The 26,281-nt window shown below is 39.0% G+C and overlaps 2 protein-coding genes and 1 pseudogene across 3 annotated transcripts; 1 reads left to right on the forward strand and 2 right to left on the reverse strand.

Moving 5' to 3' along the window:
• Positions 1-287: 287 nt before the first annotated feature.
• On the reverse strand, positions 288-4,164 carry LOC134300350 (uncharacterized). The gene is made up of 6 exons (XM_062985070.1): positions 4,104-4,164; positions 2,805-2,859; positions 2,134-2,721; positions 2,016-2,078; positions 1,609-1,707; positions 288-1,496 (listed from the first exon to the last, which is right to left on the reverse strand). The coding sequence occupies exons 2-6, from the start codon at positions 2,819-2,821 to the stop codon at positions 677-679; spliced, it is 1,587 nt and encodes a 528-aa protein (XP_062841140.1). The 5' UTR covers positions 2,822-2,859; positions 4,104-4,164; the 3' UTR covers positions 288-676.
• A 2,839-nt stretch (positions 4,165-7,003) lies between these two features.
• Positions 7,004-9,059, reverse strand: LOC134300351 (uncharacterized; annotated as a pseudogene).
• Positions 9,060-16,277: 7,218 nt separating this feature from the next.
• Positions 16,278-26,244, forward strand: gtpbp1 (GTP binding protein 1). Of its 2 annotated transcripts, XM_062984863.1 has the most exons (13): positions 16,278-16,751; positions 19,527-19,638; positions 20,022-20,202; positions 20,446-20,794; positions 20,890-21,013; positions 21,811-21,925; positions 22,042-22,186; positions 22,747-22,929; positions 23,251-23,386; positions 23,554-23,732; positions 24,092-24,256; positions 24,605-24,655; positions 25,621-26,244. In XM_062984863.1, exons 1-13 carry the CDS (start codon positions 16,560-16,562, stop codon positions 25,717-25,719), a joined length of 2,031 nt encoding a protein of 676 aa, XP_062840933.1. In that variant the 5' UTR covers positions 16,278-16,559; the 3' UTR covers positions 25,720-26,244. The 2 variants fall into 2 exon arrangements, with proteins under 2 accessions (XP_062840933.1, XP_062840932.1); XM_062984862.1 differs by lacking the exon at positions 24,605-24,655 and having other exon boundaries at positions 16,279-16,751.
• Positions 26,245-26,281: the final 37 nt, after the last annotated feature.

The following is a 26,281-nucleotide window of genomic DNA, read 5'->3' on the forward strand; positions in this document are numbered from 1 at the left end:
ACTCTTTGTATAAAAAAAAAAAAAAGGGCTTTACAGTCAATAGTCTGCTGCTTCCGTGTTTGGGAAGCCATTTCTCTGACTTGGGTGAATGATTTTTGTAATTTACTTCCATCCTTTTCCTTTCTGTGCTCTGCATCTTGGGCCCCGCTTTTCACAGTGGGTTGTATCTGTTGTACCAACCCACCCTTTACAGTTTTATCCAAAGTGACTTACAATTGTGTCCAAATACAATCAAAGCCATTGAAGATTAGCATAAAGCTTTAATGGAATGTAAGAAAACATAGGCACATAATAGGCAGGACTTTCACAAAATAATAAAAAGAGAAATATAAACAATGCAATGGTTTCACAACTGAAAGATTTTACACAGTAGATGAAACACCTGATTGACAAGTTACCGTTCCCCTTAAATACCTATAATTAGCTCTGGTGTGAAAAAGTACTCACCAGAAAAAGTAAAGCACCAGAAGCTTCACCAATATTAAACAGGTTTATAATACTCAGCAATAAAGGAATGTCTTGTAATATATGTACAAACAAATACATGAATGAATCAGATTATTGTTTATCTAAACACATTTGTACGATTTTCATTAAAATCATTCAGTGAGTTAGAAACATTTTTTTATTTTTTTTTTATTTATGTCCTGCTGTGTGATCATTTTGGTCATCGTCTTTAAGGGTGAAAGGGTTGCTCCAGGATGGCCTGGCTCTTGCGAAACTTCCAAATCCCTTTGCACAGGTGGTTACTGACCTTCTCCAATGCCTCCACCTCGGAGCGCCACAGGACGGATCTGGCCCGGATGAGCTGAGCCGCCTCATTTTTGCTTCCTTTGGCCAGGCTGATGCTATCTTTACAGATGAACAGAACATCTAGCCCAATGAAGAGGGCATTCAAGGTTATGAATCCAGCCCTAGCTGACTGGGACAGGGCCAGAGGAGTGCCTTTAGCCGCCTGTCCAATGTCAGGTAGGTCTGCAGCAAGGTTGGGGATTACTCCAGCCCGAGCTATTATTTTTCCAGTTTCGAGCGCCGTGAAAACCACATCTGGACCTACTTCAGGTTCCTCACTGCTGGCCACTTCTTCTGAAAATTCTAAAAGCTTCTGTAAATCCTCCATGAATTTGATGAAGATGTTGTTGGCATTTTTTCCATGATGACTGTTTACTGCAACTTCAGTGACGCTTGTGACTATGCTGTTGACACCACTGGTGACTCCAAGCCCGACGCCAGTCAGTGTCAGGGCCAAAGATACACCCGCTGTGACAGGAGCAAGGGCCAAACCTACGATGGACAACACACCCCCTGCAATGCCTACTGAACTCCCAGCCACGGTGGAGATGTTGGAGCCCATTTTCATTCTGTCCAGCTGAACTGCCGTCTCCTCTAAATCAGACAGGAACTGAAACATTCTGGAGGAGCGCTGACTGAATAAACCAATGAAGCGTTGTGCCTCTTTATCAAACAGAAAGGTCAGCCTGAGCGACTCGTCCGCCCTGAAAAAAAGGTACATTTCTGAGATTGTTTCACCCAGAAAAAATCACCCACATTGACCATCAATTCAAGCCCGACCCACAACCCACAATGTGCAATAATTAATGCTTTTACCTGATTTTGTTTAGCTGAGTCAGATGATCAGACAGTTTTTGTACCGACTCCTCACTTATGCTCAAGGTGAACTTCAGTGAAGTGTTTCCATTCTTCCATCTGGAACACATTATATCAGGCAATAAATATGAGAATTGAGACTCAGGCAACTGCCATTAAAGCAGGAAACAAAAAACTCTTCACACAATATCCTTACTAAAAAAACTCTTAAGCGGCAGTCTACTCAAACTAAAGTGGTTTATCTATTCCTGCATTTTCCTCATTTCCCTTACAATCTAGTTGTTTTCATCTGAGATTTAAACTCATTTTTTGCATTATTTTACACATGCAAGCAATCTGTAAATCAGGCCATAAGCTTTTACAGACCTACAGAACAGGAAGGACTTGTGTTACTGGATGATACTCACTTATAGCCATTTCCAGAACCTGATACACCCCTGGATCTGCAAAGAAATGAATACGTTGTTGAAAGAATTGCTAAAATTTTACCATCCCATGCTTGTATGCCATGTATTAAGCACTAACGTTTTCTCGATCTTCTCACAGAGCTGCTGAGTAATGCGGATGTATTTGTCCAGCTGGAAGGCCAAGACATCCACATTGCTGAGGCTTGGCAGGAAGAAAGCTTCTGCATCTCTCTTGAAGTGGATGAGCAGAGGCGATACCCTTCTGGCATTAGAGATCACTGACCGAACACTGGCAGCAGTCACACCGCTTGGCATGAAGCTTTCACTCGAGAAAACAAACAGTGAGGTGACCGCTAGCATTTCTATTGATTCCAGGAAGTGCTGGAGTTTCTTCAATCCTTCCAAAGTACCCATGAGAACTTCCCCCAGCTCTTTCTCCAGTTCTTGTTTCTTGGAATCTGCTGTGATCTGGGTCAGACCGCTCCACAGGTACTCACCGAAAGCTTTGGCCTTGTCCGTTGAGTTTTGAACGTGGTCGAACCTTAGGCTGATTTTATCTGCCCGATCTTTGATGTCTCTCATGGTCTCGAGTTCCGTCTCCCTCTGGAGGGTCCATTTTTCTTCTTGGCCACAGAATTCTTTGATTGTTTGAATGTATTTGAGAGTGTCTAAAATGTACTCGCCAAGTTGCTCCTGCAGTTGTTCTCTGTACACAAAAGATAACTGAATCAGTGCCATGTCCAAATCTAAAAAGAACTATAAACATTCCCATTAGCTTAAATGACTGACCTGCTTTTTGTATCCATTGTTTTTTTTCTGGCCTAAATCTTCAGGTGCATCACTTCTGAGAACAGACAAACAGAATCTCCTGTCTCTACAACCCACATTTAAAGGATTCAGGTTATAGTAATGGTGATCCTAGCACACAGCTTACAGAACACATAGAGAATAAATGACATAAAGCAAACAATTCAGAATAAAACATATGCCAAAAATATGTGGACACCTGACCATGATCTTACTGGGCATAATTTCCAAAACCAGCATTATTATAGAACACACCTGTTTGATTACACCTTAAATTCATAGAAAGGAGGTCCACATACTTTTGGCCACATAGTGCACTTTTGGCAAGCCATAGCCTAGTGGTGAAGGCACAGGACTAGTAATCCAAAGGTTGCTGGTTCAAGCCCCACCTGCCGGTTGCTGCTGTTGGGCCCTTGAGCAAGGCCCTTAACCCTCAGTTGCTCAGACTGTATACTGTAACTGTAATGTAAGTCGCTTTGGATAAAGGCGTATGCTGAAAATGTAAAATGCAAATAGTTTCATCAAGATGGTTTACAGCAGTTTTTCAGCTGTCAGTTCATTCGTGAATTAAACACAGAACACCATTTACAGTGACTGATGTTTTATACTCGTGGTTAAACATTAACCCGATCTGGAGTGATACGGCCTTATAAAAGTCCTACTAGTACTCTAAGCTACAAACATTATTTTGGGATCCCAACTTATCTTTATTTTTTGACTTTTTTGGAATATGGAGTTCTGAATATATGTTTCATAAGATGTGATCTGATCAGTTACAATGAACTTTATTATTAGAGGATTTCTTGCATGATCAGAATTTCTGATCTGCTTATTTTATTATCTTGTCTTTTAAATACAATCTTGTTTTGTTTAACAATTAGAAAACAATGCAACTGCGATTCATGATGCTTCCTTCACATTTCTTCACTTTGTATGTTTTAGGACAGGACAGGACACAGGTACTATTTGTTTTGTCAGGTTTCTGCATTATTATGGCTTGAATACATCCAAGTTATATTTACATTTTAAACTACATTAAACGATATTAACACTTTTTTGTGTGTAGAAAGAAAGTTTTGGGTCGTTTCTAAACTTTTTGAGCTTGACAATAGAGACAATAGAGAAGTTTTAAAAAGAATGTGACAGGAACAAGCTTGCACTGTGCAACACTTTACAAAACAGTCAACAACAGCATCATAACTTATTAATTACTGTCACCACATCATTCAACTGCTTTCTTATCCTATATTTACTAAACTAAAATGAGATTTAGTAACTTACTTCTGCGTTAGTCCAACTTTGTTCAGTAGCTGTGAAAACAATAGGAAGCTCAGATCTTCTCTCCGTCAAATGAATGAATCACATTTCAGCTGTAAATAAAGAATGAATTGTCCAGGGACTCATGATTCGATTCTTTGAATAACTCCTAAACAAGGCGAACCGACTCGTGAAGTGTTTCCTGATTCTCACTTTTTATACTGTGTCATTTTTATATGTTTCCTGAACAGCAGCACCATTCACTGACTGTAACACTACAGTCACCAAGCAAGTCTTTTCATTATCATTTAACAATGCAGATACATAAACACGGATAAAATAGGATTCTGTGAATAAGGTGGATTGGTGTGTTTTCGCCACCAGATGGAACATTCCCAGCAAACACAACCTCCACAAAAACATTGTGTTCATGTTGTGAATAGGTTGCCTATCAGGCAGCATTCACTTTTTCACAACGTGGGTTGGTGCCAATATAAATAACATTCTGGCAATGTTTGCTTCATGGTGTTGCTTCAAGATTGTGTTTCAAGATCTACCTGAAACCCTCTACAAATTCTTAGTTTTGATAGAGCACAAAAAATCTTCATGTTTTTGCTTTTCATAGGATTTTTGGAGTCAGTACCTTAAAGTGGTTCATTTAACTTTCCAAACTACACCAATACAAAGTTGCACATGTCAAAATTTGCAATTAGACCATATAGTTCTGTTTTCTGTGATAGTACAATAAATGTGTAAATATTCATTAAGTTTATGTGTATACAAGAAAGAAGGAAAATCAAAAAACTATTTAACTAAGCTCATTAACATAAGTTTTTACCCAATATACCGTTTTAAAGTGACCAGCTTTTAATGATTCAACTGGAGTCGTGTTAAAACTTAGATAGCAAATTCTAGCAAGATGGAATACACTTGGAATTCAAGATGGAATACAGTCAGTTAAAGAATGTGTGTTGTACACTGGTAACTAAACACATATATTTCCATGCTGTTGATTGTCTAATATAAAACATTAACTAAATGGTAAGTAGTTCAGGGTGTATTTATGATACTGAAAATCAAACATTATTGTTTGTTGAATCTATGGTTGGTGGGTGGCGCTCCAAGTAGAGAAAAAGCAAAATCTTGAGTAAATAGTTGTTACTGTAGAGGTCGAAACTGTGCCAAAGTTTTCTGTATTCCATTCAAATTAAACAGATGAGTCGAAACTGTAGAGTGATTCAGTTTGAGAGTTGTTTAAAAGAATTGACTCAATAAGTGACTCACTTTAGCTTTCGCTTTCCTTTCAGGACGCCATAAGCATGCCAGCACAGATCCTACACACTCCCACACTAGGCTACAGTAGGCTAAGTACACAAAAGTCCTCAACAAATCACAAACAATAACCAAAATCCTAATACAAGCTTTTTAATTCATATCTTAATTGTAAGTATTTGTGTACCTACATTGAAAAAGTGCTGAAATCCACAAACCGATTTTAGAACGTTATAATTATAAAATTATATTGTATGAAATACATGTTTGGAATCTTTTACAATAAATGAAGTGAGGAAATATTGTCAGTAAAATTTGAGCTGGATATAAAAATTTATGTTTTTAAATGTACTTTCAGCGTCTATATACACTTTAATTGTATATTTAGGCCATTATTTGCAGCTTTTATCAGATGCTTTTATCCAAAGCAAATTACAATTATGACTGAATACAGTTTGAGCAATTGAGTGTTAAGTTGGGCGCGTGGACAGACATGTTTGGCTAATGTTTGTGGGGCAGAGGGGTGACCACAACACCATGGCCATCAAGAGGTGCACTTGTCATTGCATTTTCGGTGCCAGTCCCAAACCTGAATAAAAATGGAAGGATTGCGATGAAAAGCTGCAAAAACTGTGCCAAGTCTGGGATCCACTGTGGCAACCCTTAAAATATACAGAGTACTCATTGCATTAAAAAAAATAGCGCTTTACAGTCAGTAGTAGGGCTGAGCGATTTTGCAAAAAAAAATCTCGATTATTTTAAAATTATAACCGATTGTCGATTACGATTTTGATATTTTTGTTCTTGTATAATGCAATTGAAATAAGACTCAAATTTCTTTTTTTTTGCATTGTAATTTAAAAGACTGCAGAAGTGCAAAAATAGTAACACCAACACCTATAATTATCCTTTTAAGAGACTCAAACTTTATAACAATAACAATATAAAAATAATTGATAATTAAATCTAAATATAAATCTGAATTATCTATATCCTTTGTAAGAATAGCTCACAAACAACTTTTAAATAATAATAATTTTAAATAATGTACAGCAGAACCTCCTTACATTAGGAAAATAAATAAAAGTTCTTTACAGGTTTCTTAAAAGCCTGTTTACTGTCTCCACCACTGAGTGAGTCTGTATCGGTGTCTACCCTTATTTCCATCCTTTTCCTTTCTGTGCTCTGCATCTTGGGTCCCGCTTTTCACAGTGGGTTGTATTTGTTGTACCTCACCCTGTTACACTTTTATCCAAAGCAACTTACAATTGTGTCCAAATACAATCAAAGCCATTGAAGATTAACATAAAGCTTTAATGAAATGTAAGACAACATAGGCACATTATGAGGTGAAATAGGCAGGACTTAAAATAATAAAGAGGGAAATATAAACAACTGAAAGATTTTACACAGTAGATGAAGCACCTGATTGACAAGTTACCGTTCCCCTTAAATACCTAAATTTAGTTCTGGTGTAAAAAAAGTAATCACCAAGTAAAGCACCAGAAGCTTCACCAATATTAAACAGGTTTATAATACTCAGCAATAATAGAATGTAATATATGTACAAACAAATACATGAATGAATCAGATTATTGTAGATTATTGTATATATTTCATTAAAATCATTCAGTGAGTTAGAAAAAATTTTTTTATTGATGTCCTGCTGTGTGATCATTTTGGTCATCATCTTTAAGGAAAGGGTGAAAGGGTTGCTCCAGGATGGCCTGGCTCTTGCAAAACTTCAAAATCCCTTTGCACAGGTGGTTATTGACCTTCTCCAATGCCTCCATCTCAGAGTGCCACAGGACGGATCTGGCCCGGATGAGCTGAGCCGCCTCATTTTTGCTTCCTTTGGCCAGGCTGATGCTAGCTTTACAGATGAACAGAACATCTAGCCCAATAAAGAGGGCATTCGAGGTAATTAATCTAGTCCTAGCTGCCTTGGACAGGGCCAGAGGAGTACCCTTAGCCATCTGCCCAATGTCAGGTAGGTCTGCAGCAAGGTTGGGGATCTTACGACCTGCTTTGGCTTCTTGAAGTCCAAGGTTAGCTGCCATTACAGCCACTTTCTTACTTTTGAGAGCCTTTACAGCTAAAGCTCCATCAACTAGAGCATCAATACCTTTGGCTACTGTATAAACAGTAGGTATTATTTTGACAATTTCCAGAGCCGGTATTTCAGGTATCTCTCTGCTGGCCACTTGTTCTGAAAATACTGAAAACATCTGTAACTCTTCACTAAATTTGATGAAGATGTTTTTGGCGTTTTCTCCATGATGACTGTTTACTGCAACTTCAGTGACGCTTGTGACTATGCTGTTGACACCACTGGTGACTCCAAGCCCGGTGCCAGTCATTGTCAGGGCCAAAGATACACCCGCTGTGACAGGAGCAAGGGCCAAACCTACGATGTACAACACACCCCCTGCAATGCTTACTGAACTTCCAGCCACGGTGGAGATGTTGGAGCCCTTTTTCATCCTGTCCAGCTGAACTGCGGCCTGCTCTAATTCAGACAGGAACTGAAACATTCTGGAGGAGCGCTGACTGAACAAATCAATGAAGCGTTGTGCCTCTTTATCAAACAGAAAGGTCAGCCTGAGCGACTCATCCGCCCTGAAAAGAAAGTACGTTTCTGAGATGTTTTCACCCAAAGTCAAACACATTGACCATCAATCCAAGCCCGACCCACCACCCACAATGTGCAAATGTGCATGTTTTTACCTGATTTTGTTTAGTTGAGTCAAATGATCAGACAGTTTTTCTACCGACTCCTCACTTAGGCTTAAAGTGAACTTCGGTGAAGTGTTTTCATTGTTCCATCTGTAACACATTATGTCAAGAAATAGATGTGAAAATTGTGCACAGATTCAGGCAAATGGTTTATCTATTCTTGCATTCCTCCATTTTCCCTAATTTTCCTCCTGATCTTGTTGTTTTCAAACAGCTAAGATTCAGACTCATTATTTGCATTATGTTACACATGCAGGCAATCTGTAAATCAAGCCGTAAGCTTTGACAGACCTACAGAAGAGGAAGGACTTGTGTTACTGGATGATACTCACTTATAGCCATTTCCAGAACCTGATACACCCCTGGATCTGCAAAGAAATGAACACGTTGTTGAAAAAAATGCTAAAATTTTTACCATCCCATGCTTGTATGCCATGTATTAAGCACTAACGTTTTCTCGATCTTCACACAGAGCTGCTGAGTAATGCTGATGTATTTGTCCAGCTGGAAGGCCAAGACATCCACATTGCTGAGGCTTGGCAGGAAGAAAGCTTCTGCATCTCTCTTGAAGTGGATGAGCAGAGGCGATACCCTTCTGGCATTAGAGATCACTGACTGAACACTGGCAGCAGTCACACCGTTCGGCATGAAGCTTTCACTCGAGAAAACAAACAGTGAGGTGACCGCTAGCATTTCTATTGAATCCAAGAAGTGCTGGAGTTTCTTCAATCCTTTCAAAGTACCCATGAGAACTTCCCCCAGCTCCTTCTCCAGTTCTTGTTTCTTGGAATCTGCCCGATCTTTGAGGTCTCTCATTGTCTTGAGTTCCGTCTTCCTCTGGAGGATCCATTTTTCTTCTTGGCCACAGAATTCTTTGATTGTTTGAATGTATTTGAGAGTGTCTAAAATGTACTCGTCAAGTTGCTCCTGCAGTTGTTCTCTGTACACAAAAGATAACTGAATCAGTGCCATGTCCAAATCTAAAAAGAACTATAAACATTCCCATTAGCTTAAATGACTGACCTGCTTTTTGTATCCATTGTGATCAAAGCTTCAAATTGTCCTTTTACTTCTTGGTTTCGTTTTTTTCTGGCCTAAATCTTCAGGTGCATCACTTCTGAGAACAGACAAACAGAATCTCCTGTCTCTACAACCCACATTTAAAGGATTCAGGTTATAGTAATGGTGTTCGTATTGATCCTAGCACACAGTTTACAGAACACATAGAGAATAAACAACCTGAAGCAAACAATTCAGAATAAAACATACGCCAAAAATATGTGAACGCCTGACCATGATCTTACTGGACATGATTTCAAAAACCAGCATTATCATAGAATACACCTGTTTGATTACACCTTAAATTCATAGGAAGGAGGTCCACATACTTTTGGCCACATAATTTCATTAAACTGGTTCACAACAGTTTTTCGGCTGTCACTTCATTTGTAAATCAAACACAGAACACCAATTACAGTGACTAAAGTCTTCAGGTTTTCAAACTATTTGGTTTAAAGCAGCGGTTCTTAATGAAAAATAGCTAACACCTTTTAAACGTTAATTTAGCATTTTTTATTAATCAAGTAATTCTTAAACTGCTTGTGATAAAACATTAACCTGATCTGGAGTGATACCGCCTTATAGTCCTACTAGTACTTTAAGCTACAATCCTGATGTTGGGATCCCAACTAATCTTTATTTTCTGACTTGAATCTGGAGTTCTGCATTTATGTCTCATTTACAATGAGACAAGATTATTCTAGAATTTCTTGCATGATCAGAATTACTGTTGTTTACAGATCTGCTAGTTTTATTATCTTGTCTTTTAAATACAATCTTGTTTTGTTTAACAATTAGAAAACAACACAACTGCGATTCATGATGCTTCCTTCACATTTCTTCACATTGTATGTAGTTTAAGACAGGACAGGACATATGTACTATTTGTTTTTTCAGGTTTCTGCAATATTATGGCTTGAATAAATCAAAAGTATTTTTATTTTAAACTACATTAAACGATATTAAAACTTTTTTGTGTGTAGAAAGAAAGTTTTGGGTCGTTTCTAAACTTTTAGAGTTTGACAATAGAGACAATAGAGAAGTTTTAAAAAGAATGGGACAGGAACAAGCTTGCACTGTGCAACACTTTACAAAACAACAACAACAGCATCAGAACTTATTAATTACTGTCACCACATCATTCAACTGCTTTCTTATGCTATAATTACTAAACTAAAATGAGATTTAGTAACTTTGTTCAGTAGCTCAGAAACAATAGGTAGCTCAAGTCTTCTCTCAAATGATTGAATCACATTTCAGCTGTAAATAAAGAATGAATTGTCCAAAGACTCATGATTCGATTCTTTAAATAACTCCTAAACAAGGTGAATCTACTCGTGTTTCCAGATTCTCACCATTCAATGACTGTAACACTACAGTCACCAAGCAAGTTTTTTCATTATCATATAACAATGCAGATACATAAACACTGATAAAATAGGATTATGTGAATACCAGGGGCATAACTACTGGGGGCAGGTGTACTGGGGCCCATGTGTATGTGTATATATATATAAAGACAAGATATTTTATGTTCAAATGGATAAACTTTATTGTTTTTTTGCAAATATTCACTCATTTTGAATTGGATGCCCGCAACACATTCCAAAGAAGTTGGGACAGGGGCATGTTTACCACTGTGTTACATCACCTTTCCTTTTACTCGTTTGGGCGTTTGGGAACTGAGGACACTACTTGTTGAAGCTTTGTAGGTGGAATTCTTTTCCATTTTTGCTTGATGTACCACTTCAGTTGCTCAACAGTCCGGGGTCTCCGTTGTCGTATTTTGCGCTTCATAATGCGCCACAAATTTTAAATGGAAGACAGGTCTGGACTGCAGGCAGGCCAGTCTAGTACCCACACTGTTTGACTACGAAGCCATGCTGTTGTAACACGTGCAGAAGGTGGCTTGGCATTGTCTTGCTGAAATAAGCAGGGACGTCCCTGACAAAGACGTTGCTTGGATGGCAGCATATGTTGCTCCAAAACCTGTATGTACCTTTCAGCATTAATGGTGCCTTCACAGATGTGCAAGTTACCCATGCCATGGGCACTAACACACCCCATACTATCAGAGATGCTGGCTTTTGAACTTTGCGCTGATAACAACCTGGACAGTCCTCTTCCTCTTTGGCCCGGAGGACGCGACGTCCATGATTTCCAAAAACAATTTGAAATGTGGACTTGTCAGACCACAGGACACTTTTCCACTTTGCATCAGTCCATCTCAGATGAGCTCGGGCCCAGAGAAGCCGGCGGTGTTTCTGGGTGTTGTTGATATATGGCTTTCACTTTGCATGGTAGAGTTTTAACTTGCACTTGTAGATGGAGCGACAAACTGTGTTCACTGACGATGGTTTTCTGAAGTGTTCCTGAGCCCATGTGGTAATATCCGTTACAGAATGATGTCGGTTTTTAAGGCAGTGCTGCCTGAGGGATCGATGGTCACGGGCATTCAATGTTGGTTTTCGGCCTTGCCGCTTACTTGCACAGATTTCTCCAGATTCTCTGAATTCTTTGATGATATTATGGACTGTAGATGACAAAATTGCTAAATTCCTTGCAATTGCACGTTGAGAAACGTTGTTCTTAAACTGTTGTACTATTTGCTTCCACAGTTGTTCACAAAGTGGTGAATCTTGCTTGTGAACGACTGAGCCTTTCGGGGATGCTCCCTTTATACCCAATCATGACATTTACCTGTTTCCAATTAACCTGTTCACCTGTGGAATGTTCCAAACAGGTGTTTTTTGAGCATTCCTCAACATTCCCAGTCTTTTGTTGCCCCTGTCCCAACTTCTTTGGAACGTGTTGCAGGCATCAAATTCAAAATGAGTGAATATTTGCAAAAAAACAATAAAGTTTATCAGTTTAAACATTAAATATTGTGTCTTTGTAGTGTATTCAATTGAATATGGGTTGAAAAGGACTTGCAAATCATCGTATTCTGTTTTTATTTATGTTTTACACAACGTCCCAACTTTATTGGGGTTGTATAAATATATATCTGGGGGGAGTTAAACACTTAAAAAGAGCCTCACAGTGAAGATAAACCGAAAGCAACAGCGTGTGTGTGTTTCTTTAAAAAAACGATTTGTTCACAGTGTCGCTTTAAATGATTCTGATTCAGGAGTCGAATGTGACGCGTAAGTTTCTCTCTCCGTTTTTACTGTTATTAATAAATGCTGTGGTTTTAAATAAACACCAGCTACTACAGAACATTTTGTGTGACTTTCTTACATTAAAAAGCTTAATTAAAAAGCTTAATTAAACCGCTATTACCACAGAGCGGTCACCGAGTCAGACTCGTTCCGTCTGTGGAGCTAAAAGTTCTGATTACCCTAAAAGTTTAGCAGATGATCCTGAACTAACGAATTTGGTAATGAATAAACTTTTGCCTCTGATTGGCTCTGTAACGTTTCTGTTCTCATTTACATCAGAGCCGTAGATAGAGAGAGTTGCGACACTCCTTGATCTCGCCGCTACGCGGTCACGTGGTTCATGTAACCCTCCAATAGTTCCAAACCAACCCGGCGCTGTCATGTTCTCATATGGGACAGGCAGCAGTGAATAAAATATTAAACGGTAAATAATAAACATTTGTACAATTTCTGGGTATTTTCAACTGCGTTTACATTTACTGCATCTGCTTCAATGTCAATTTGGTATATGAAGTGGAAGATTGATGTTTATAATGACTTAATAGGTTGTTCTTGTTAACACACAGTACATTATATTAGCATACATTACATAATGCCATATCATTAAGTAGTAGAGACAATATACAGTACAGAGATTAAAGTTTTTTTATGTTTTGTTTTTTACATAAACTAATCTCCCTTCACTTTCCTGAGGATTCATAATAATAATCATTTTGGCTAAACACTAAGTCATGTGCTGGATTCATAAGGTTTACCTGCACTGAATGAACAGATTCATAAACACACTACCGTACCTTTAACATTATAGTGCAGGTACAGGAAATAGCTTCATTCATCTCTTATTTCATGAGTAAGTAATAATTTATTCCTACATGTAATACATGAATTAATTCATAATTAATATGCACAAGTTTATTTAGTCTAATGTAAGTGGTGGACAAGGTACACAAACCATGTAGCTGAGTTGAAGTAGAGATACCCAAGGTAAAATATTACTCCAGTAAAAGTAGAAGTAAAAGTAAAAATACTCTTTACCTCCACTAAAGTACTAAACTAAATTTACCTTCAAATGTGCTTTAGTATGAAAGTAAAAGTAGCATGATTTATTGTGGCTCTGATGTTTTATTATCATTTCTGTAACAAGACTCTTGATTAATCAACTTTTAATTAATCAATTTTAGGTGAAAAGACTCGTGTGTCATTAATTAAGCTAAACTGACTAAGCTAAATTCAGTTATACCTATTAATTAAGATAAACATGTAACATTTAGTGCTGAGCAAATGCTAAACAATAACAGTATTAAGTATATTAATTACATCAAATTCATTATTTTTTTAAAACAAAGCAACATACAGCTAAAAATGTTTGATAAGTAGTGGAAATGAATGGGGCTCTATGGGTTGTTTGGAACTATACAGAGCTCCACAACCCGAAAGCTGCGCAGAAAATATGTCCCGCCCCCTTTCCAACGGTTCCCTATGTGAGTGTCGCCGCTCTGTTCTCTCTACCGCTCTGATTTACATCAAAAGCAAGAACCACTTACGAGTTACCAAACTGAACACGAGTTTGAATAATGTGCTGATAGAATCGGCTCAGATGTGACCGCGTTGTATTATCTTTTTAAAGTAAATATTTCACACGGCAAAATTGCATCGTATGTATGATGCACAACGTTAATTCTGTTATTTTAGGTCGTGAAGAGCTTTCATGATGGTTTCTGTACGATGGTTGATGAATGGTGATGTGATGGTTGGTGTTTTGTAGCGCTAAGTCTGGATCAATTCACTGAGCTGTTAAGCTTAACATGATCTTTATATATCAAGTGATCGGATCGGCTACATTTGGGAAATATCGTCCGATCGTCGATAGCATATTTTGATTGAAAATCGGCCGATATCGATTTAAAGTCGATCGATCGCCCCATCTCTAATATATATATATATATATACATAAATATATTAGGGCTGTCACACGATTAAACATTTCAATCGAGATTAATCTTAATTAATAGCAAACTAATAATTAAAAAACTAATTTTACCGTTTTAACACAATTTGAAGTTATGCACATGTTTATTGCAAGAACATGTTTACCAATAAAAACATTCATAAAATATGATAAAATTATTAAATGTAAATTCATTTTAGAGAGCACATTATCTGATAAAAGTGAGGATCTTTTCCTGTTCATAACCCTGACACTGACTGGCTGGTGCTTCAACCATACACCTAGTTCTGTTTTCTGAGATAGTACAATGAAACCAATGAATATTTACAATTAACGTACAAATATGCATATGTGTATACAGGAAAGAAGGAAAATCAACTATTTAACTAAGCTCATTCACATAAGTTGTTTACCCATTATACCCTATTTACCCAATACACAAACTTTTAATGATTCCACTGGAGTCGTGTTAAAACTTAAAAAAGAGATGTCAGTCGTACACTGTAAACTAAACAAATATGTTTTCATGCTGTAGATTATTTAATATAAAATATTACCTAAATGGTAAGTAGTTTAAATCAAACTTACGTCCAAGCTCTTCAAGTAAAGTGAAAGCAAAACCTTGAGTAAACAGTGGTTACTGAGGTCGAAACTGTGCCAAAGTTTTAATTCCATTCAAATTAAACACATGAGTCGAAACTCTAGATTGATTCAGTTTTTAGAGTTGTTTAAAAGAATCGACTCGATAAGTGACTCACTTTCAGGACGTCATGAGCACACTCCATGAGGACGTCTCACTCCATCACAAGGCAGCAAATACACAAAAGTCCTCAACAAACCACAAAAAAATAACCAATATCCTAATACAGGCTTTTTAATTCATATCTTAATTGTAAGTATTTGTGTACCTACATTGAAAAAGTGCTGAATCCCACAAACTGAACTTTACACTTTTGAAATCTTCACTTATTTTACAATAAATTAAGTGAGGAAATACATGCAAACTCCACACAGAAAGAACCCAGGACCTTCTTGCTGTGAGGCAACAGTGCTACCCACTGACGGAAGCAGCCAAAAGAGAAAAAAAACATACTAAGTAGGTTAGTAAAAAAGACAAAAGATTTATTAAATGATCTTGATTGTCAGTTTGTAAAAATAATAATAATAATAATAATAATAAAAAAACATTTGGAGGTTCCCCAGTCTCTGAATGTACAATTGAATGACACCTTCATGCCAGTCGCTGACAGGTATAGATGCCACTGATTCTTTCACACAACCAAGGGAATTTATTTATTATTAGGATTTTAACATCATGTTTTACACACTTTGGTTACATTCCTGACGGAAATGGTAGTTACTTATTACACAAGATTCATTAGTTTAATGTCAAACACAGTCATGGACCTCACTTGCATATTCTTTGGACTATGGGAGAAAACCATAGCTCCCAGAGGAAACCTACGCAGACATGGGGAGAACATGCAAACTTCACACAGAAAGGACCCGGACCGCCCCGCCTGGCGATCGAGCCCAGGACCTTCTTGCTGTGAAGCGGCAATGCTACCCACTACCAAGGACCAAGGAAATGTATTTATTAGTAGGATTTTAATGTCATGTTTTACACACATTAGTTACATTCATGACAGAAACGGTAGTTACTTATTACACAAGATTCATCAGTTCACAAGTGTAATGTCAAACACAGTCATGGACAATTTTGTATCTCCAATTCACCTCACTTGCACGTCTTTGGACTGTGGGAGAAAACCGGAGCTCCCGGAGGAAACCCACACAGACAAGGGGAGAACATGCAAACTCCACAAAGAAAAGGACCCAGACCTGGGGATCGAACCCAGGACCTTCCTGCTGTAAGACAGTGAGACCAAGGAAAATGTTTAGGATGAACGATTGTCTGCGACTGGGAACTGATTGGTCTGCCAGGTTGCCGACTCCTGTATTATTAATGAGGAGGCGCGTCTGTAGAACTACACATGCTGGTTGTTTTTATTTGTAACTCAGAACTGTGAAACACTGAAGGTTAATAATTGATCTCACTGTTGTCATACAGCGCTATTCATTATGTAGCTGCTGCGCGTTCATTATAACAACATCTCAGAGGTTCTCAGATTTGTAGGTTCTTGTCGGTGTTTGGTTCAGATTTTACCCAGATAGTTTGTGAACTCAGTTCCTGACGCGGATTTCTATAAGCGCTGCTCTGCCAGCTTATATTTGGAACTGGAAACTACTAACCAAATACGATTATTTTTACATTATTTGGACTGTTTTGTTTAGGATTGAAACATGGCGTCGACTGCGGACACTGAGCCCGGCTTAAATAGTGGGCAAACACCAAATGCCGAGTCGATGGTTCCTGCTAGCATGTTTGCTCCGGCAGGCCGGGGTTGTGGGGAAGACGCCGACGATGAGTGCTTCGAGGACTGCGAGGCGGTCAACGGCGAGACCGGGGATCACGGAATAGACTTCTCTAGCAAGGTGGGCCTTTCGTGCAACTGCACTAACTGGCTAATTAAATATGTCGAATTGATATATTTGTAAATAAACCCTGGGATAAATATTGCCATTATTCATTGTGCATTGTAGATATATTTAAAAACAAAAATGACATTCAGTATAAATATATTTACTAACTTTGCTCGGTAGTGAATGTACACGTATTAATGCTAATGAGCTAAAGCTAATTGTGTTGTGTCGGCTAGCTACAACATTTTTTGGCAAATACAGTATTTATTACATGCGTAGTGATTGTGATATTACTATAATCAGCCAACTGACAATATAAGCAATGCACTAAGCAAAGTGTTTATTTTAAATGTGTTAATAACATTAGCCGTAGTGAGCATACAGCAAGGCCATTTTTATAGTAAACCGCTAACGCAGGCGATCACTGGCTGAATCCCAAATTACTCCATAAAAGAAATATAATCCACTTCACTACATGAATTACTAATGGATCATTTTACCCCTAAGTGCACTTGTACAGGGAATTACACGTCATTTGGGATTGGTCCATAGTAAAAACGATGTCATGAGACTACTGATGAAACAGCAGTGTAATGTGGGAATACAAGTGAGCAGGTTGTGTAAACAAACTCGATTGACATTTCATTGATATTATTGTGAATAATAATTTGGCTTTCCTGTTGAATTTAAGACATCCATGTGTTTGCAAAGGTGGTCGAAACATAATCTGACCCAGTTTTTATTTATACTTGCCCAAAAGACAGTGAGCTGAAGCAAATATCTCGTTGCACCCCTAATAAACATTAGTCTCTTAATTGACCTAAACACTTAATGCACATTTATAATTATGCTGGTTTAAGACTAATTTTCTTGCTATGTCTCTTTTTTTGTTAGAGGATTCTCATCCCCAGTGGACCGCTCTACTACAATAGTGTTTTAATAATGCATAATAATGCACACGATGATTAGTATTTTTTCTATATTTCTGTACACAAATATTATAGGGTAGCCCAGAATCAAAACGCTTTCAGTACACTAGGGTGTTTGGGTGTCAAACTCTGGTCATAAAGTGTCACAATTCTACATATGTTAGTTTTAGACGTAAGTGAAATTGTTGGTTAAATGTAAAGGAATTGCTAAACTCTTCTGTATTTGCTTTCCAGGACTGATCTGAAGTCAGGTTTAACTACTAGAAGCCTGACATAATGCCAGTGTTACTGCTTTATAGCAAGTATTTGAGCTGATCATGATTGAGATGATCGATACTGTCATATAGGAACTCCAGCGAATACAGCTGTTTAGCAAAGTAACGTTTGGAGTAGTAAATAGGTTGTAGGTTAAGGAATTTACTTGACTAGTGAAATGAATTGATTATATATCTTGTGTTTCAAGTTGCCTGAAAATATCTGCTGTGTATTTCAATACAGTTCACATTTTAAACATAGTGAGCACACATACAGTATTTGCTGTTAAGTATTAATATTAGAATTATGTAATAATTGTCAGGCCTGATTAGAACACACTCCTCATCTCTCAGCACATACGTCAGGCTTTAAAGCTTTAATTAGATTTTTAATTATATGTAACCAACTAGCTGCAATGTCTTAGTCTGTATTACACAAATATGGGTCTGGGTCACATGGAGACTAGGGTCAAACATGCTCTACAGTCCTGAGAACTTTAACAGGTGTGTGTGTGTGTGTGTCACGATTTAGACAGTTTAATAACTAAAATTTGTGAAATATGTTTTGTACTGGATGAGCTATTCACTAGTGAACGTAAGTGCATTGTGAAGAGTAAAGGTAGAACCTATTGAAATCTGATGCAACGTAGTGGAATGAAAAGCAACTAATGGGCAGCTGTATTTGTTACTCATTCACATTTACATTACCTTTCATCAGCCACAGGGCCTCATAATACTAACACAGTGAAAATTCCATGCAAATGCTAACCTTCCTCTGAGAAGAAAAATGTTAAAGGTACAGGGAACAATACTTTTGTTAAAAAATGCATTATAGATCAGAAAACTTGTGTGCTAGGCAAAGCATAAAGGGTTCACTATGGACTCTCAGTTTACTCTTTTTACTTGATGTAAAGTAAAACCGTGTAAATAGTAAAGTTGTAGTTAAAGTGAACAGCTAATGCAATATAGTTCTGTGAAAGGCAACCCATAGGCGTGGGTATTTGTTTCTCATTCACTTTCACAGATTTACATCAGCCATGTGGCTTTATGATTTCCATATGCACAGACGTCACAGTAAAAACATGAACTTTACTGATAAACGTATTGGTGTAACAAAAGTATAATAAAGTATATATTACTATAAATTGAGATGAATTTCTTTTTTTCTAAGCTCAAAACAAGTTCAAATTAAACCAAACGTAATGAATCTGGCAGTACTGCTGTAGGCTAGCATGTTACCATATATTCCAAAAAGAAAGCAGTAATTTATTAATTCTTTATTTACAGGCACTTAATGGTCAACAAAACAAATAAGCTTTATGTAATGATTTAACTTTTGTGCATTATTCTATTATTATTTATTATTTTTTTAATTATATTTAATGTTATGCCCACTACACTTTCCAAAAAAGTTGGGACAGGGATAGTGTAAGCCCGGAGTAACTGAAAACGCCAGTCATTGTCCAGCAAGTTAAGAACAGTTTGTGTGTTAGTTTTTCCAGCTGTTATCTGAACTGCAGCAATTGGTTAAGGCACATGCAGTAACGGTGCAATAATACAGAAATGTACAGCGAGGCTTTAATTCTTTCATTTGTGTTCCACAGTTGGCCCTCGTCAGCCCCAATGGAGAGCAGTACGACTCGTTACTGAGGCAGCTCCGGGAGAGAATGGATGAGGGCTGTGGCGAGACCATTTACGTAGTGGGAGTGGGTTCAGGTAATTGTTTATGTAAAGCAGTCATGCCTAGTACAAACTCAAAGTGACACTGTTCTGTGTAAGGGAATAACAATGTCAGTAAGGAATCACTAGTCAGTTTTTCACTGAGATGCATGCACAGTCGCCAGCTGGTTCTTTTCAACTGCCAGAGATGGGCCACAACTGTTATTTTTATTTTATTATAGATTTGTATTGTGATTTATAATAATAATATGTGTAAAAGTTTGTTGTGAACTGTGTAACTGGATAAAAAAAGTGTTGTATGTGTGAGCGAACCTGGCTCATTTGTTACTATGAGACATTTAGACTATCGTTCCTGACTATAAGCCATCACAGGCACGATGAGCAGAGTATCACAGATGTTCTGACACTTTCTGTCTCAGACGGAGGGGACTACGGTCTGACTGAGAGCGACATGGAGGCCTCCGTGGCCACGGTTCAGTCTCTGTGTGAGCAGATCGAGGCCGATCTCATTTTGCTGAGGGAGCGCACTGAAGCCGGCGGCCAGGTGAGAGATTACCTGATCCGCCGGCGAGTGGGCGAGGCCGACTTCCTAGAGGTTCGGTGAGTGCTGAACATCCTTGTCATTTTCTTCTTTCTGGATTTATTTAGCGTGTTTTCATGCTCATTCTGATATGCTGTAGCATCTTTACTGTCAGGCAACTGGGTCTATTACGCTGGCCCACCTCCACTGAAGGGGGGGGTGGGGAATGTTGTGGGTTATTGTTGGACTGACAGCATCATTCGAGCACTGTTAATAATTAGCCCATTAATCATTAATGTCACTTCTTTGGTCATTTCATTCAGAGTGGCTGTGGTAGGGAACGTGGACGCCGGGAAGAGTACACTCCTGGGCGTGCTGACACACGGCGAACTGGACAACGGTCGAGGCTTTGCCCGGCAGAAGCTCTTCCGACACAAGCACGAGCTGGAGAGTGGTCGCACCAGCAGCGTGGGCAACGACATCCTCGGCTTCGACCGGCAAGGAGGCGTGGTCAACAAGCCCGATAGCCACGGCGGCAGCTTGGACTGGACCAAGATCTGCGAGAAGTCCTCCAAAGTCATTACCTTCATCGACCTCGCAGGCCACGAGAAGTATCTAAAGACCACTGTGTTCGGAATGACCGGCCACCTGCCTGATTTCTGCATGCTCATGGTGGGAAAATGACATTTTCTTTGTGTGGTCTTGATTAAATTAGGCGAGTGTCTGAGCATTGTTATGTGATTATTATGTCTTTCGGTCAATTTTAGGTTGGCAGTAATGCAGGTATTGTTGGCATGACAAAGGAGCATCTGGGACTGGCGCTCGCTCTCAATGTGCCTGTGTTCGTGGTGGTCACCAAAATAGACATGTGTCCTGCCAACATTCTGCAAGGTAATCATTATACTGTACACTGGGAGGGGCTACATAAATACTAATTTGCTTGAATGGTTTAGTGATTAAGGCTCTAGACTCTAGTTTGTAAGAGGATGAGGGTTTGAATTCTGGGTCCCACTGAGTTCTATTGATGTCTTTAAAACCTAAACCCTCTGTTGAACCCCTATGTTCTGATGTTAACCTCTAAAGGCTCTAGAAATAAATGCAAATATTTTTATTTCTGTTATTTGGAAATACTTTTTATACCTACATACACAATTTTGTGTGTTTCAACCACACCTATTGTTGACGGGTGTCTCAAATCAATTATATAAAATAAATGATACACTTTTAAACTAAATGTGGTTGTCTCCATGGTTTTGGAATTGATTAAACAACTAATACAAAAGTTATTAGTAAAATATTCAGTTGTGCTTTTTGGCCCAGTTAGCAAATATCTGATTTGCCGAACCTCAGTGCTTCAAAACCTTTTCTGAACTCTGTAGAGCGTGTTATATTAGCTGCATCTGTTCTTTAGTGAACCTTGTGTTGAGTTAAAAATTGTGCAGTTTAACACGTGCATCATAGACTGGCTGTTTTTCGTGCTTTGCTCTCAGTACGTACGCCTCAAGCTTTGCAGTTCAACCGCAGAAATCAAACCACAAAATCCATTCACACAGTAGGAAGTTCTGCAATCATACAGAATCATAGCCCAGCCACAAAGTATATATACAAAGTGCATCAGGTGCAGCTCATAAAATGGCAAGTGACTAGTTACACAACAATAGTAACACCAATTAATGTCCTTCTCTCAGAGACACTAAAGTTGCTGCAGAGGCTCCTCAAATCTCCCGGCTGCAGAAAGATCCCAGTCCTGGTCCAGAACAAAGATGATGTCATTGTCACAGCATCTAACTTCAGCTCTGAGAGGTGTGTTCATGCACATACACATGACTGTGTGTACGATCTCCAAATTACACTGATACATTTTAGAAACGTGCTGTGGTTACATCTAACTCTCGGGTAAATGTGTGTCTGCTTTGCAGAATGTGCCCGATTTTCCAGATCTCTAATGTCACCGGAGAGAACATGGACCTGCTAAAGATGTTCCTGAACCTCCTGTCCTCCAGAACGTCCTTTAAAGACGACGAGCCCGCTGAGTTTCAGATCGATGACACCTATTCTGTACCGGTAGGTTTGTTTTCCTAAAATATCTTATTTGTAGCAGTGCATGCAAACAAGGGCAAATAGTGCAAAAAAGCATATTCTCTTATAAACGTAAAGTGGTTTAACATGAATTAAAACTGATGAGAACTCCTTAATAAGCGATGAATTAGCCGAGTGGGTTTGGTTAACATGTTTTTTTTTTGCAGTCATTAGCTGTAGATTTATTTAACACATGTAGTAAATCAATTGTACAAGATAAAAATGATATACTTTCAACTTTTGCAGCAAAAGTGTACTGTGTAAAACACTGACCTTGTGTTACGTCCTCCTAGTCTTGTTCTACCTTCATGGTTGTTTTGATATTCATGTTAATTCCATGCAGGTGACTCTACACAAAGTGCTATTTAATATTTAATGTACTTTCTTAATAATAATTTTAAACAAGACTATTTTTTAAAAAGACTATTACACATTGTGTATTTGATTAAAACATTGGTTAGCTGCAGCTCCAGTACATTTAACCACTTAAGCACAATCCAAAACGGCCGAAACTCCAAAGCTAACCAGACCTGATCCTCTGTTAGGGTGTAGGGACTGTAGTATCAGGAACGACGTTACGGGGATTGATACGACTGAACGACACACTGCTGCTTGGGCCGGACCCGCTGGGTGCCTTCATCCCTATCACTGTCAAATCCATCCATCGCAAGAGAATGCCTGTGAAAGAAGTGCGAGGAGGACAGACTGCATCGTTTGCTCTGAAAAAGGTTTAAACTCATTTCTGTGTGTGTGTGTGTGTTGGGGGGTGGGGGTGTCAGTCTTTAAATATTTCAGCTCCTGCTTTTTTTTATTAGAAGTTTTCCTTTGTTTGTGTTTGGTTTAATTACAAACAATAACAGTTCAGTAATGTTTTTGGCTTGGGTGTAGCCTCTTGCCCTAATGAGAATAAACATGGTATGATTTTGCTTGGTATGCTTGGCATGTTATGTTACGTGGCCTAATTAATTCTTTAAATCTGTAGTGTTGCTTCTTTCCATTGTGTAACATTTTTACTTGTTTAATAAACATTTCTTGTTTTCGCTCCCCAGATAAAGCGCTCGTCTATAAGAAAAGGAATGGTGATGGTGTCGCCACGATTAAATCCGCAGGCATCGTGGGAGTTTGAGGCAGAGATACTGGTCCTTCATCACCCGACGACCATCTCGCCCAGATATCAGGCCATGGGTGAGAAACCCACCACGAACGATCCTCGCTAAAATAGAATGCAAATGATCGTTTTCATGTTCACTAAATGAATGATGACGTCACTTCACTACACCTGCATCTTTGGGATGGTTGGCTGCACAGATGGGTCGTAATGGTATATTTTTTTCCTACCCTTTTTTCTGCAGTGCATTGTGGGAGCATTAGGCAGACGGCAACAATTCTCACCATGAACCGAGACTGCTTACGAACAGGAGACAAGGCCACAGTTCACTTCCGCTTCATAAAGACCCCTGAATACCTGCATGTGGACCAGAGGCTGGTGTTCCGGGAGGGCAGGACCAAGGCGGTGGGCACTATAACTAAGGTCAGTGTCGCTAAGCCACGGTAACGTTTGAATGGCGCACATGGTGGCATGATAGTAGATTTAAGTAGCTGCTAAAATGTGCTGGCCCACTACTGATGGGATTCGGGGTTCGAATCTCAGCTGTGCTATTGGCTGTTTCAGAGTCTACACAGATGTGATTGGCTATGTCTGAGGATGGGCATACTTTTAAATCCCCAGGCATAGCCAGTTATGTCTGTATGTAGACGCCCGACCGGTGGACAGCGCCGCTGGGGATTCGCACCCTGCATCCCAGCGTTAGAACCTAGTGCAATTGTTGTACTTGTGTACATTAATGTTTGTTTGTGTTTAAGTAAACATTTTAAATGACTTTATTTTAGCTTCTTCAGTCAACAAATAATCAGCCGTCCAATTCGAAACCACCTCAAATCAAAATGCAGTCCACAAAGAAAGTAGCACCTAGGAGAGAGGACGGCCAGCCGCCAGCCGCCGAGGAGGCACCCAGCACCGCACCAGCAGCCTGTACGATCACAGCACATCAACCAGTAAGTGTACAGTAAAGACGAGCGCGTTTGGTTTTTATAAAGGTGAATAAAATGAGTAGTCAGGTTATTTGGGTCGGCGTGCAGAGTGCTTAGCTTGATTAATAGAGTCGAGGAGCTTTTAGCTCTGCTGTCCTTCTCCTTCCTGTTTGGCTAACCTTTGTCACTGCCTCTCTTCTCTCTCCCTCCAATCTTACTTGGTTCTTTCAATTCTCCTGTTTGTCATTTTTCTTTATGTGTTTTCATCTGTTAAACCCCTTTGCGTTCTTTTTTGGTTTGGTTTGGTTCTCTTATTTTTTATTTTTTGCCATGCCGCCTGCATATATTTTTGAATTCTGCTCACTGCTTCAGACAGAGGGCGAGGAAGACCCTCAGACTAAGGAGGGAAACAAAGAGAACAAGGTAAAGAAAGATTCCCTCGTCCCCAGCATGAAAGCAGATAACGAAACACTGACCACCACGACTTGTAACAAGTTCCTCATTCTGGACTCGTGCTGTTTCCTGTGTTAAAGCCTAATTTTAGACTTCATTTAAATATCATTGGTGTTTTGACAGTCACATTATATGGCCAAAAGTATTTGGACACTTGTCCATGAGCCGGTTGGACATACCATTTCAAAAACAAATGGTATTAAAATAGAGTGACCTCGATGGCGCCCAGGTGGCACAGCGGGATATTCCATTAGCACATCAACGCCGAGATTCTGAATTCCTCGGTTCGAAACTCGACGTTGCCACCGGTCGGCTGGCTGCCATCTAGCGGGCATGATTGGCAGTGCCTGCAGTGAGGGATGACCGGACTATGTGGGTGGGGTCTTCAAACGCTGCGTAAGGACCCTGATTAGCAGATAGAGAGGCGCCTGTGCAGAGTGCATGGGTGAGAAAGGGTTCCGCTAAGGGCTGCACACAGGTCAGAGGAGGCGTGAGCAGCAATATACCCACCTCGACTGCAATCAGGGATCCACCAGCAGCGGAGGACAAATTGACTACACTAAATTGGGAAGTAAAAATATAAAAAAAGTGTGGGGATGTATGTGATCTTTTCTGAGAAAGCTTTATGCAAAAGTTTAAAATATGCATGTGGAAATTTGTGCCTATTTAGTCAAATAGCATTTGTATGTCTCTCTGCACGAACATTGGTCAGGAAAGCCTCAGTTGATATTCCAGTTCCATGTGAATTAAAACATTAGAAGAGGTGTCCCAATACTTTTGTCCATATGTATGTTGTGAATGTTAGTCTAAAACTTCACAGCTAACAATCCATCGACACCCTGGCAAACAAAAAATCAGTGACCTTTCTACAGCTGGTACTTAAATGCTTATTGAATATCTCATGCACGTAACTATTATTACTCTCTTTCTTTTAGCCAAAGTCTGGAGGGAGACGACGAGGAGGTCAGAGGCACAAATGTAAAAATCAAACCACCTCCACAGCGACCCCGGCCGGTGCAGTAGGAGGCTGTTAAACCACTTTCTCCACTCCAGCAAGTGAATTCTGTAGCTTCTAAAAACGTTCAAATGAGGTCACGCAGTCAGTCAGCTGTCCCAGCCGTTCTGATTTCTATTAACGTTCGTTTTGAAAATGGACCACAGCAATGTTCCTAAATCTAGAGCAGAACCAACATGCAGTGTCTGAGAGGATTTAAATTATGAAAATGTGTGTTCTTAGAGGTTTACGCTGTAGTTCTTAGTTTTCCCCAGAATATTAAGAAAAAGCAGAAACTGCATGATGGTTCTTTTTTCTTTTTAAAAGGTGACGACGATGCGGCCTCGTATAACAGAAGGATAATCAGAGAAGCATTAATCAGAGGCCTTTTTCCATTAAACATGGCATTATGCACAGCCTAAACAACTCCTCCTAATGTTGTAGATAGTCTGGTTTTAAAAGATCTCTTAATATTACAGTTTTGTGATAGTTCAGGCAAGAATACTAAATATGTGGACAACAGTAATTCATGCTTCTTCACAATAAACCTGTTCAGTAAACCCCACGGTGATTGGATATTTTTACACCAAACCAGTTTTCCA

The sequence above is a fragment of the Trichomycterus rosablanca genome, chromosome 22 (assembly GCF_030014385.1).
Source record: "Trichomycterus rosablanca isolate fTriRos1 chromosome 22, fTriRos1.hap1, whole genome shotgun sequence".
Taxonomy (NCBI): domain Eukaryota; kingdom Metazoa; phylum Chordata; class Actinopteri; order Siluriformes; family Trichomycteridae; genus Trichomycterus; species Trichomycterus rosablanca.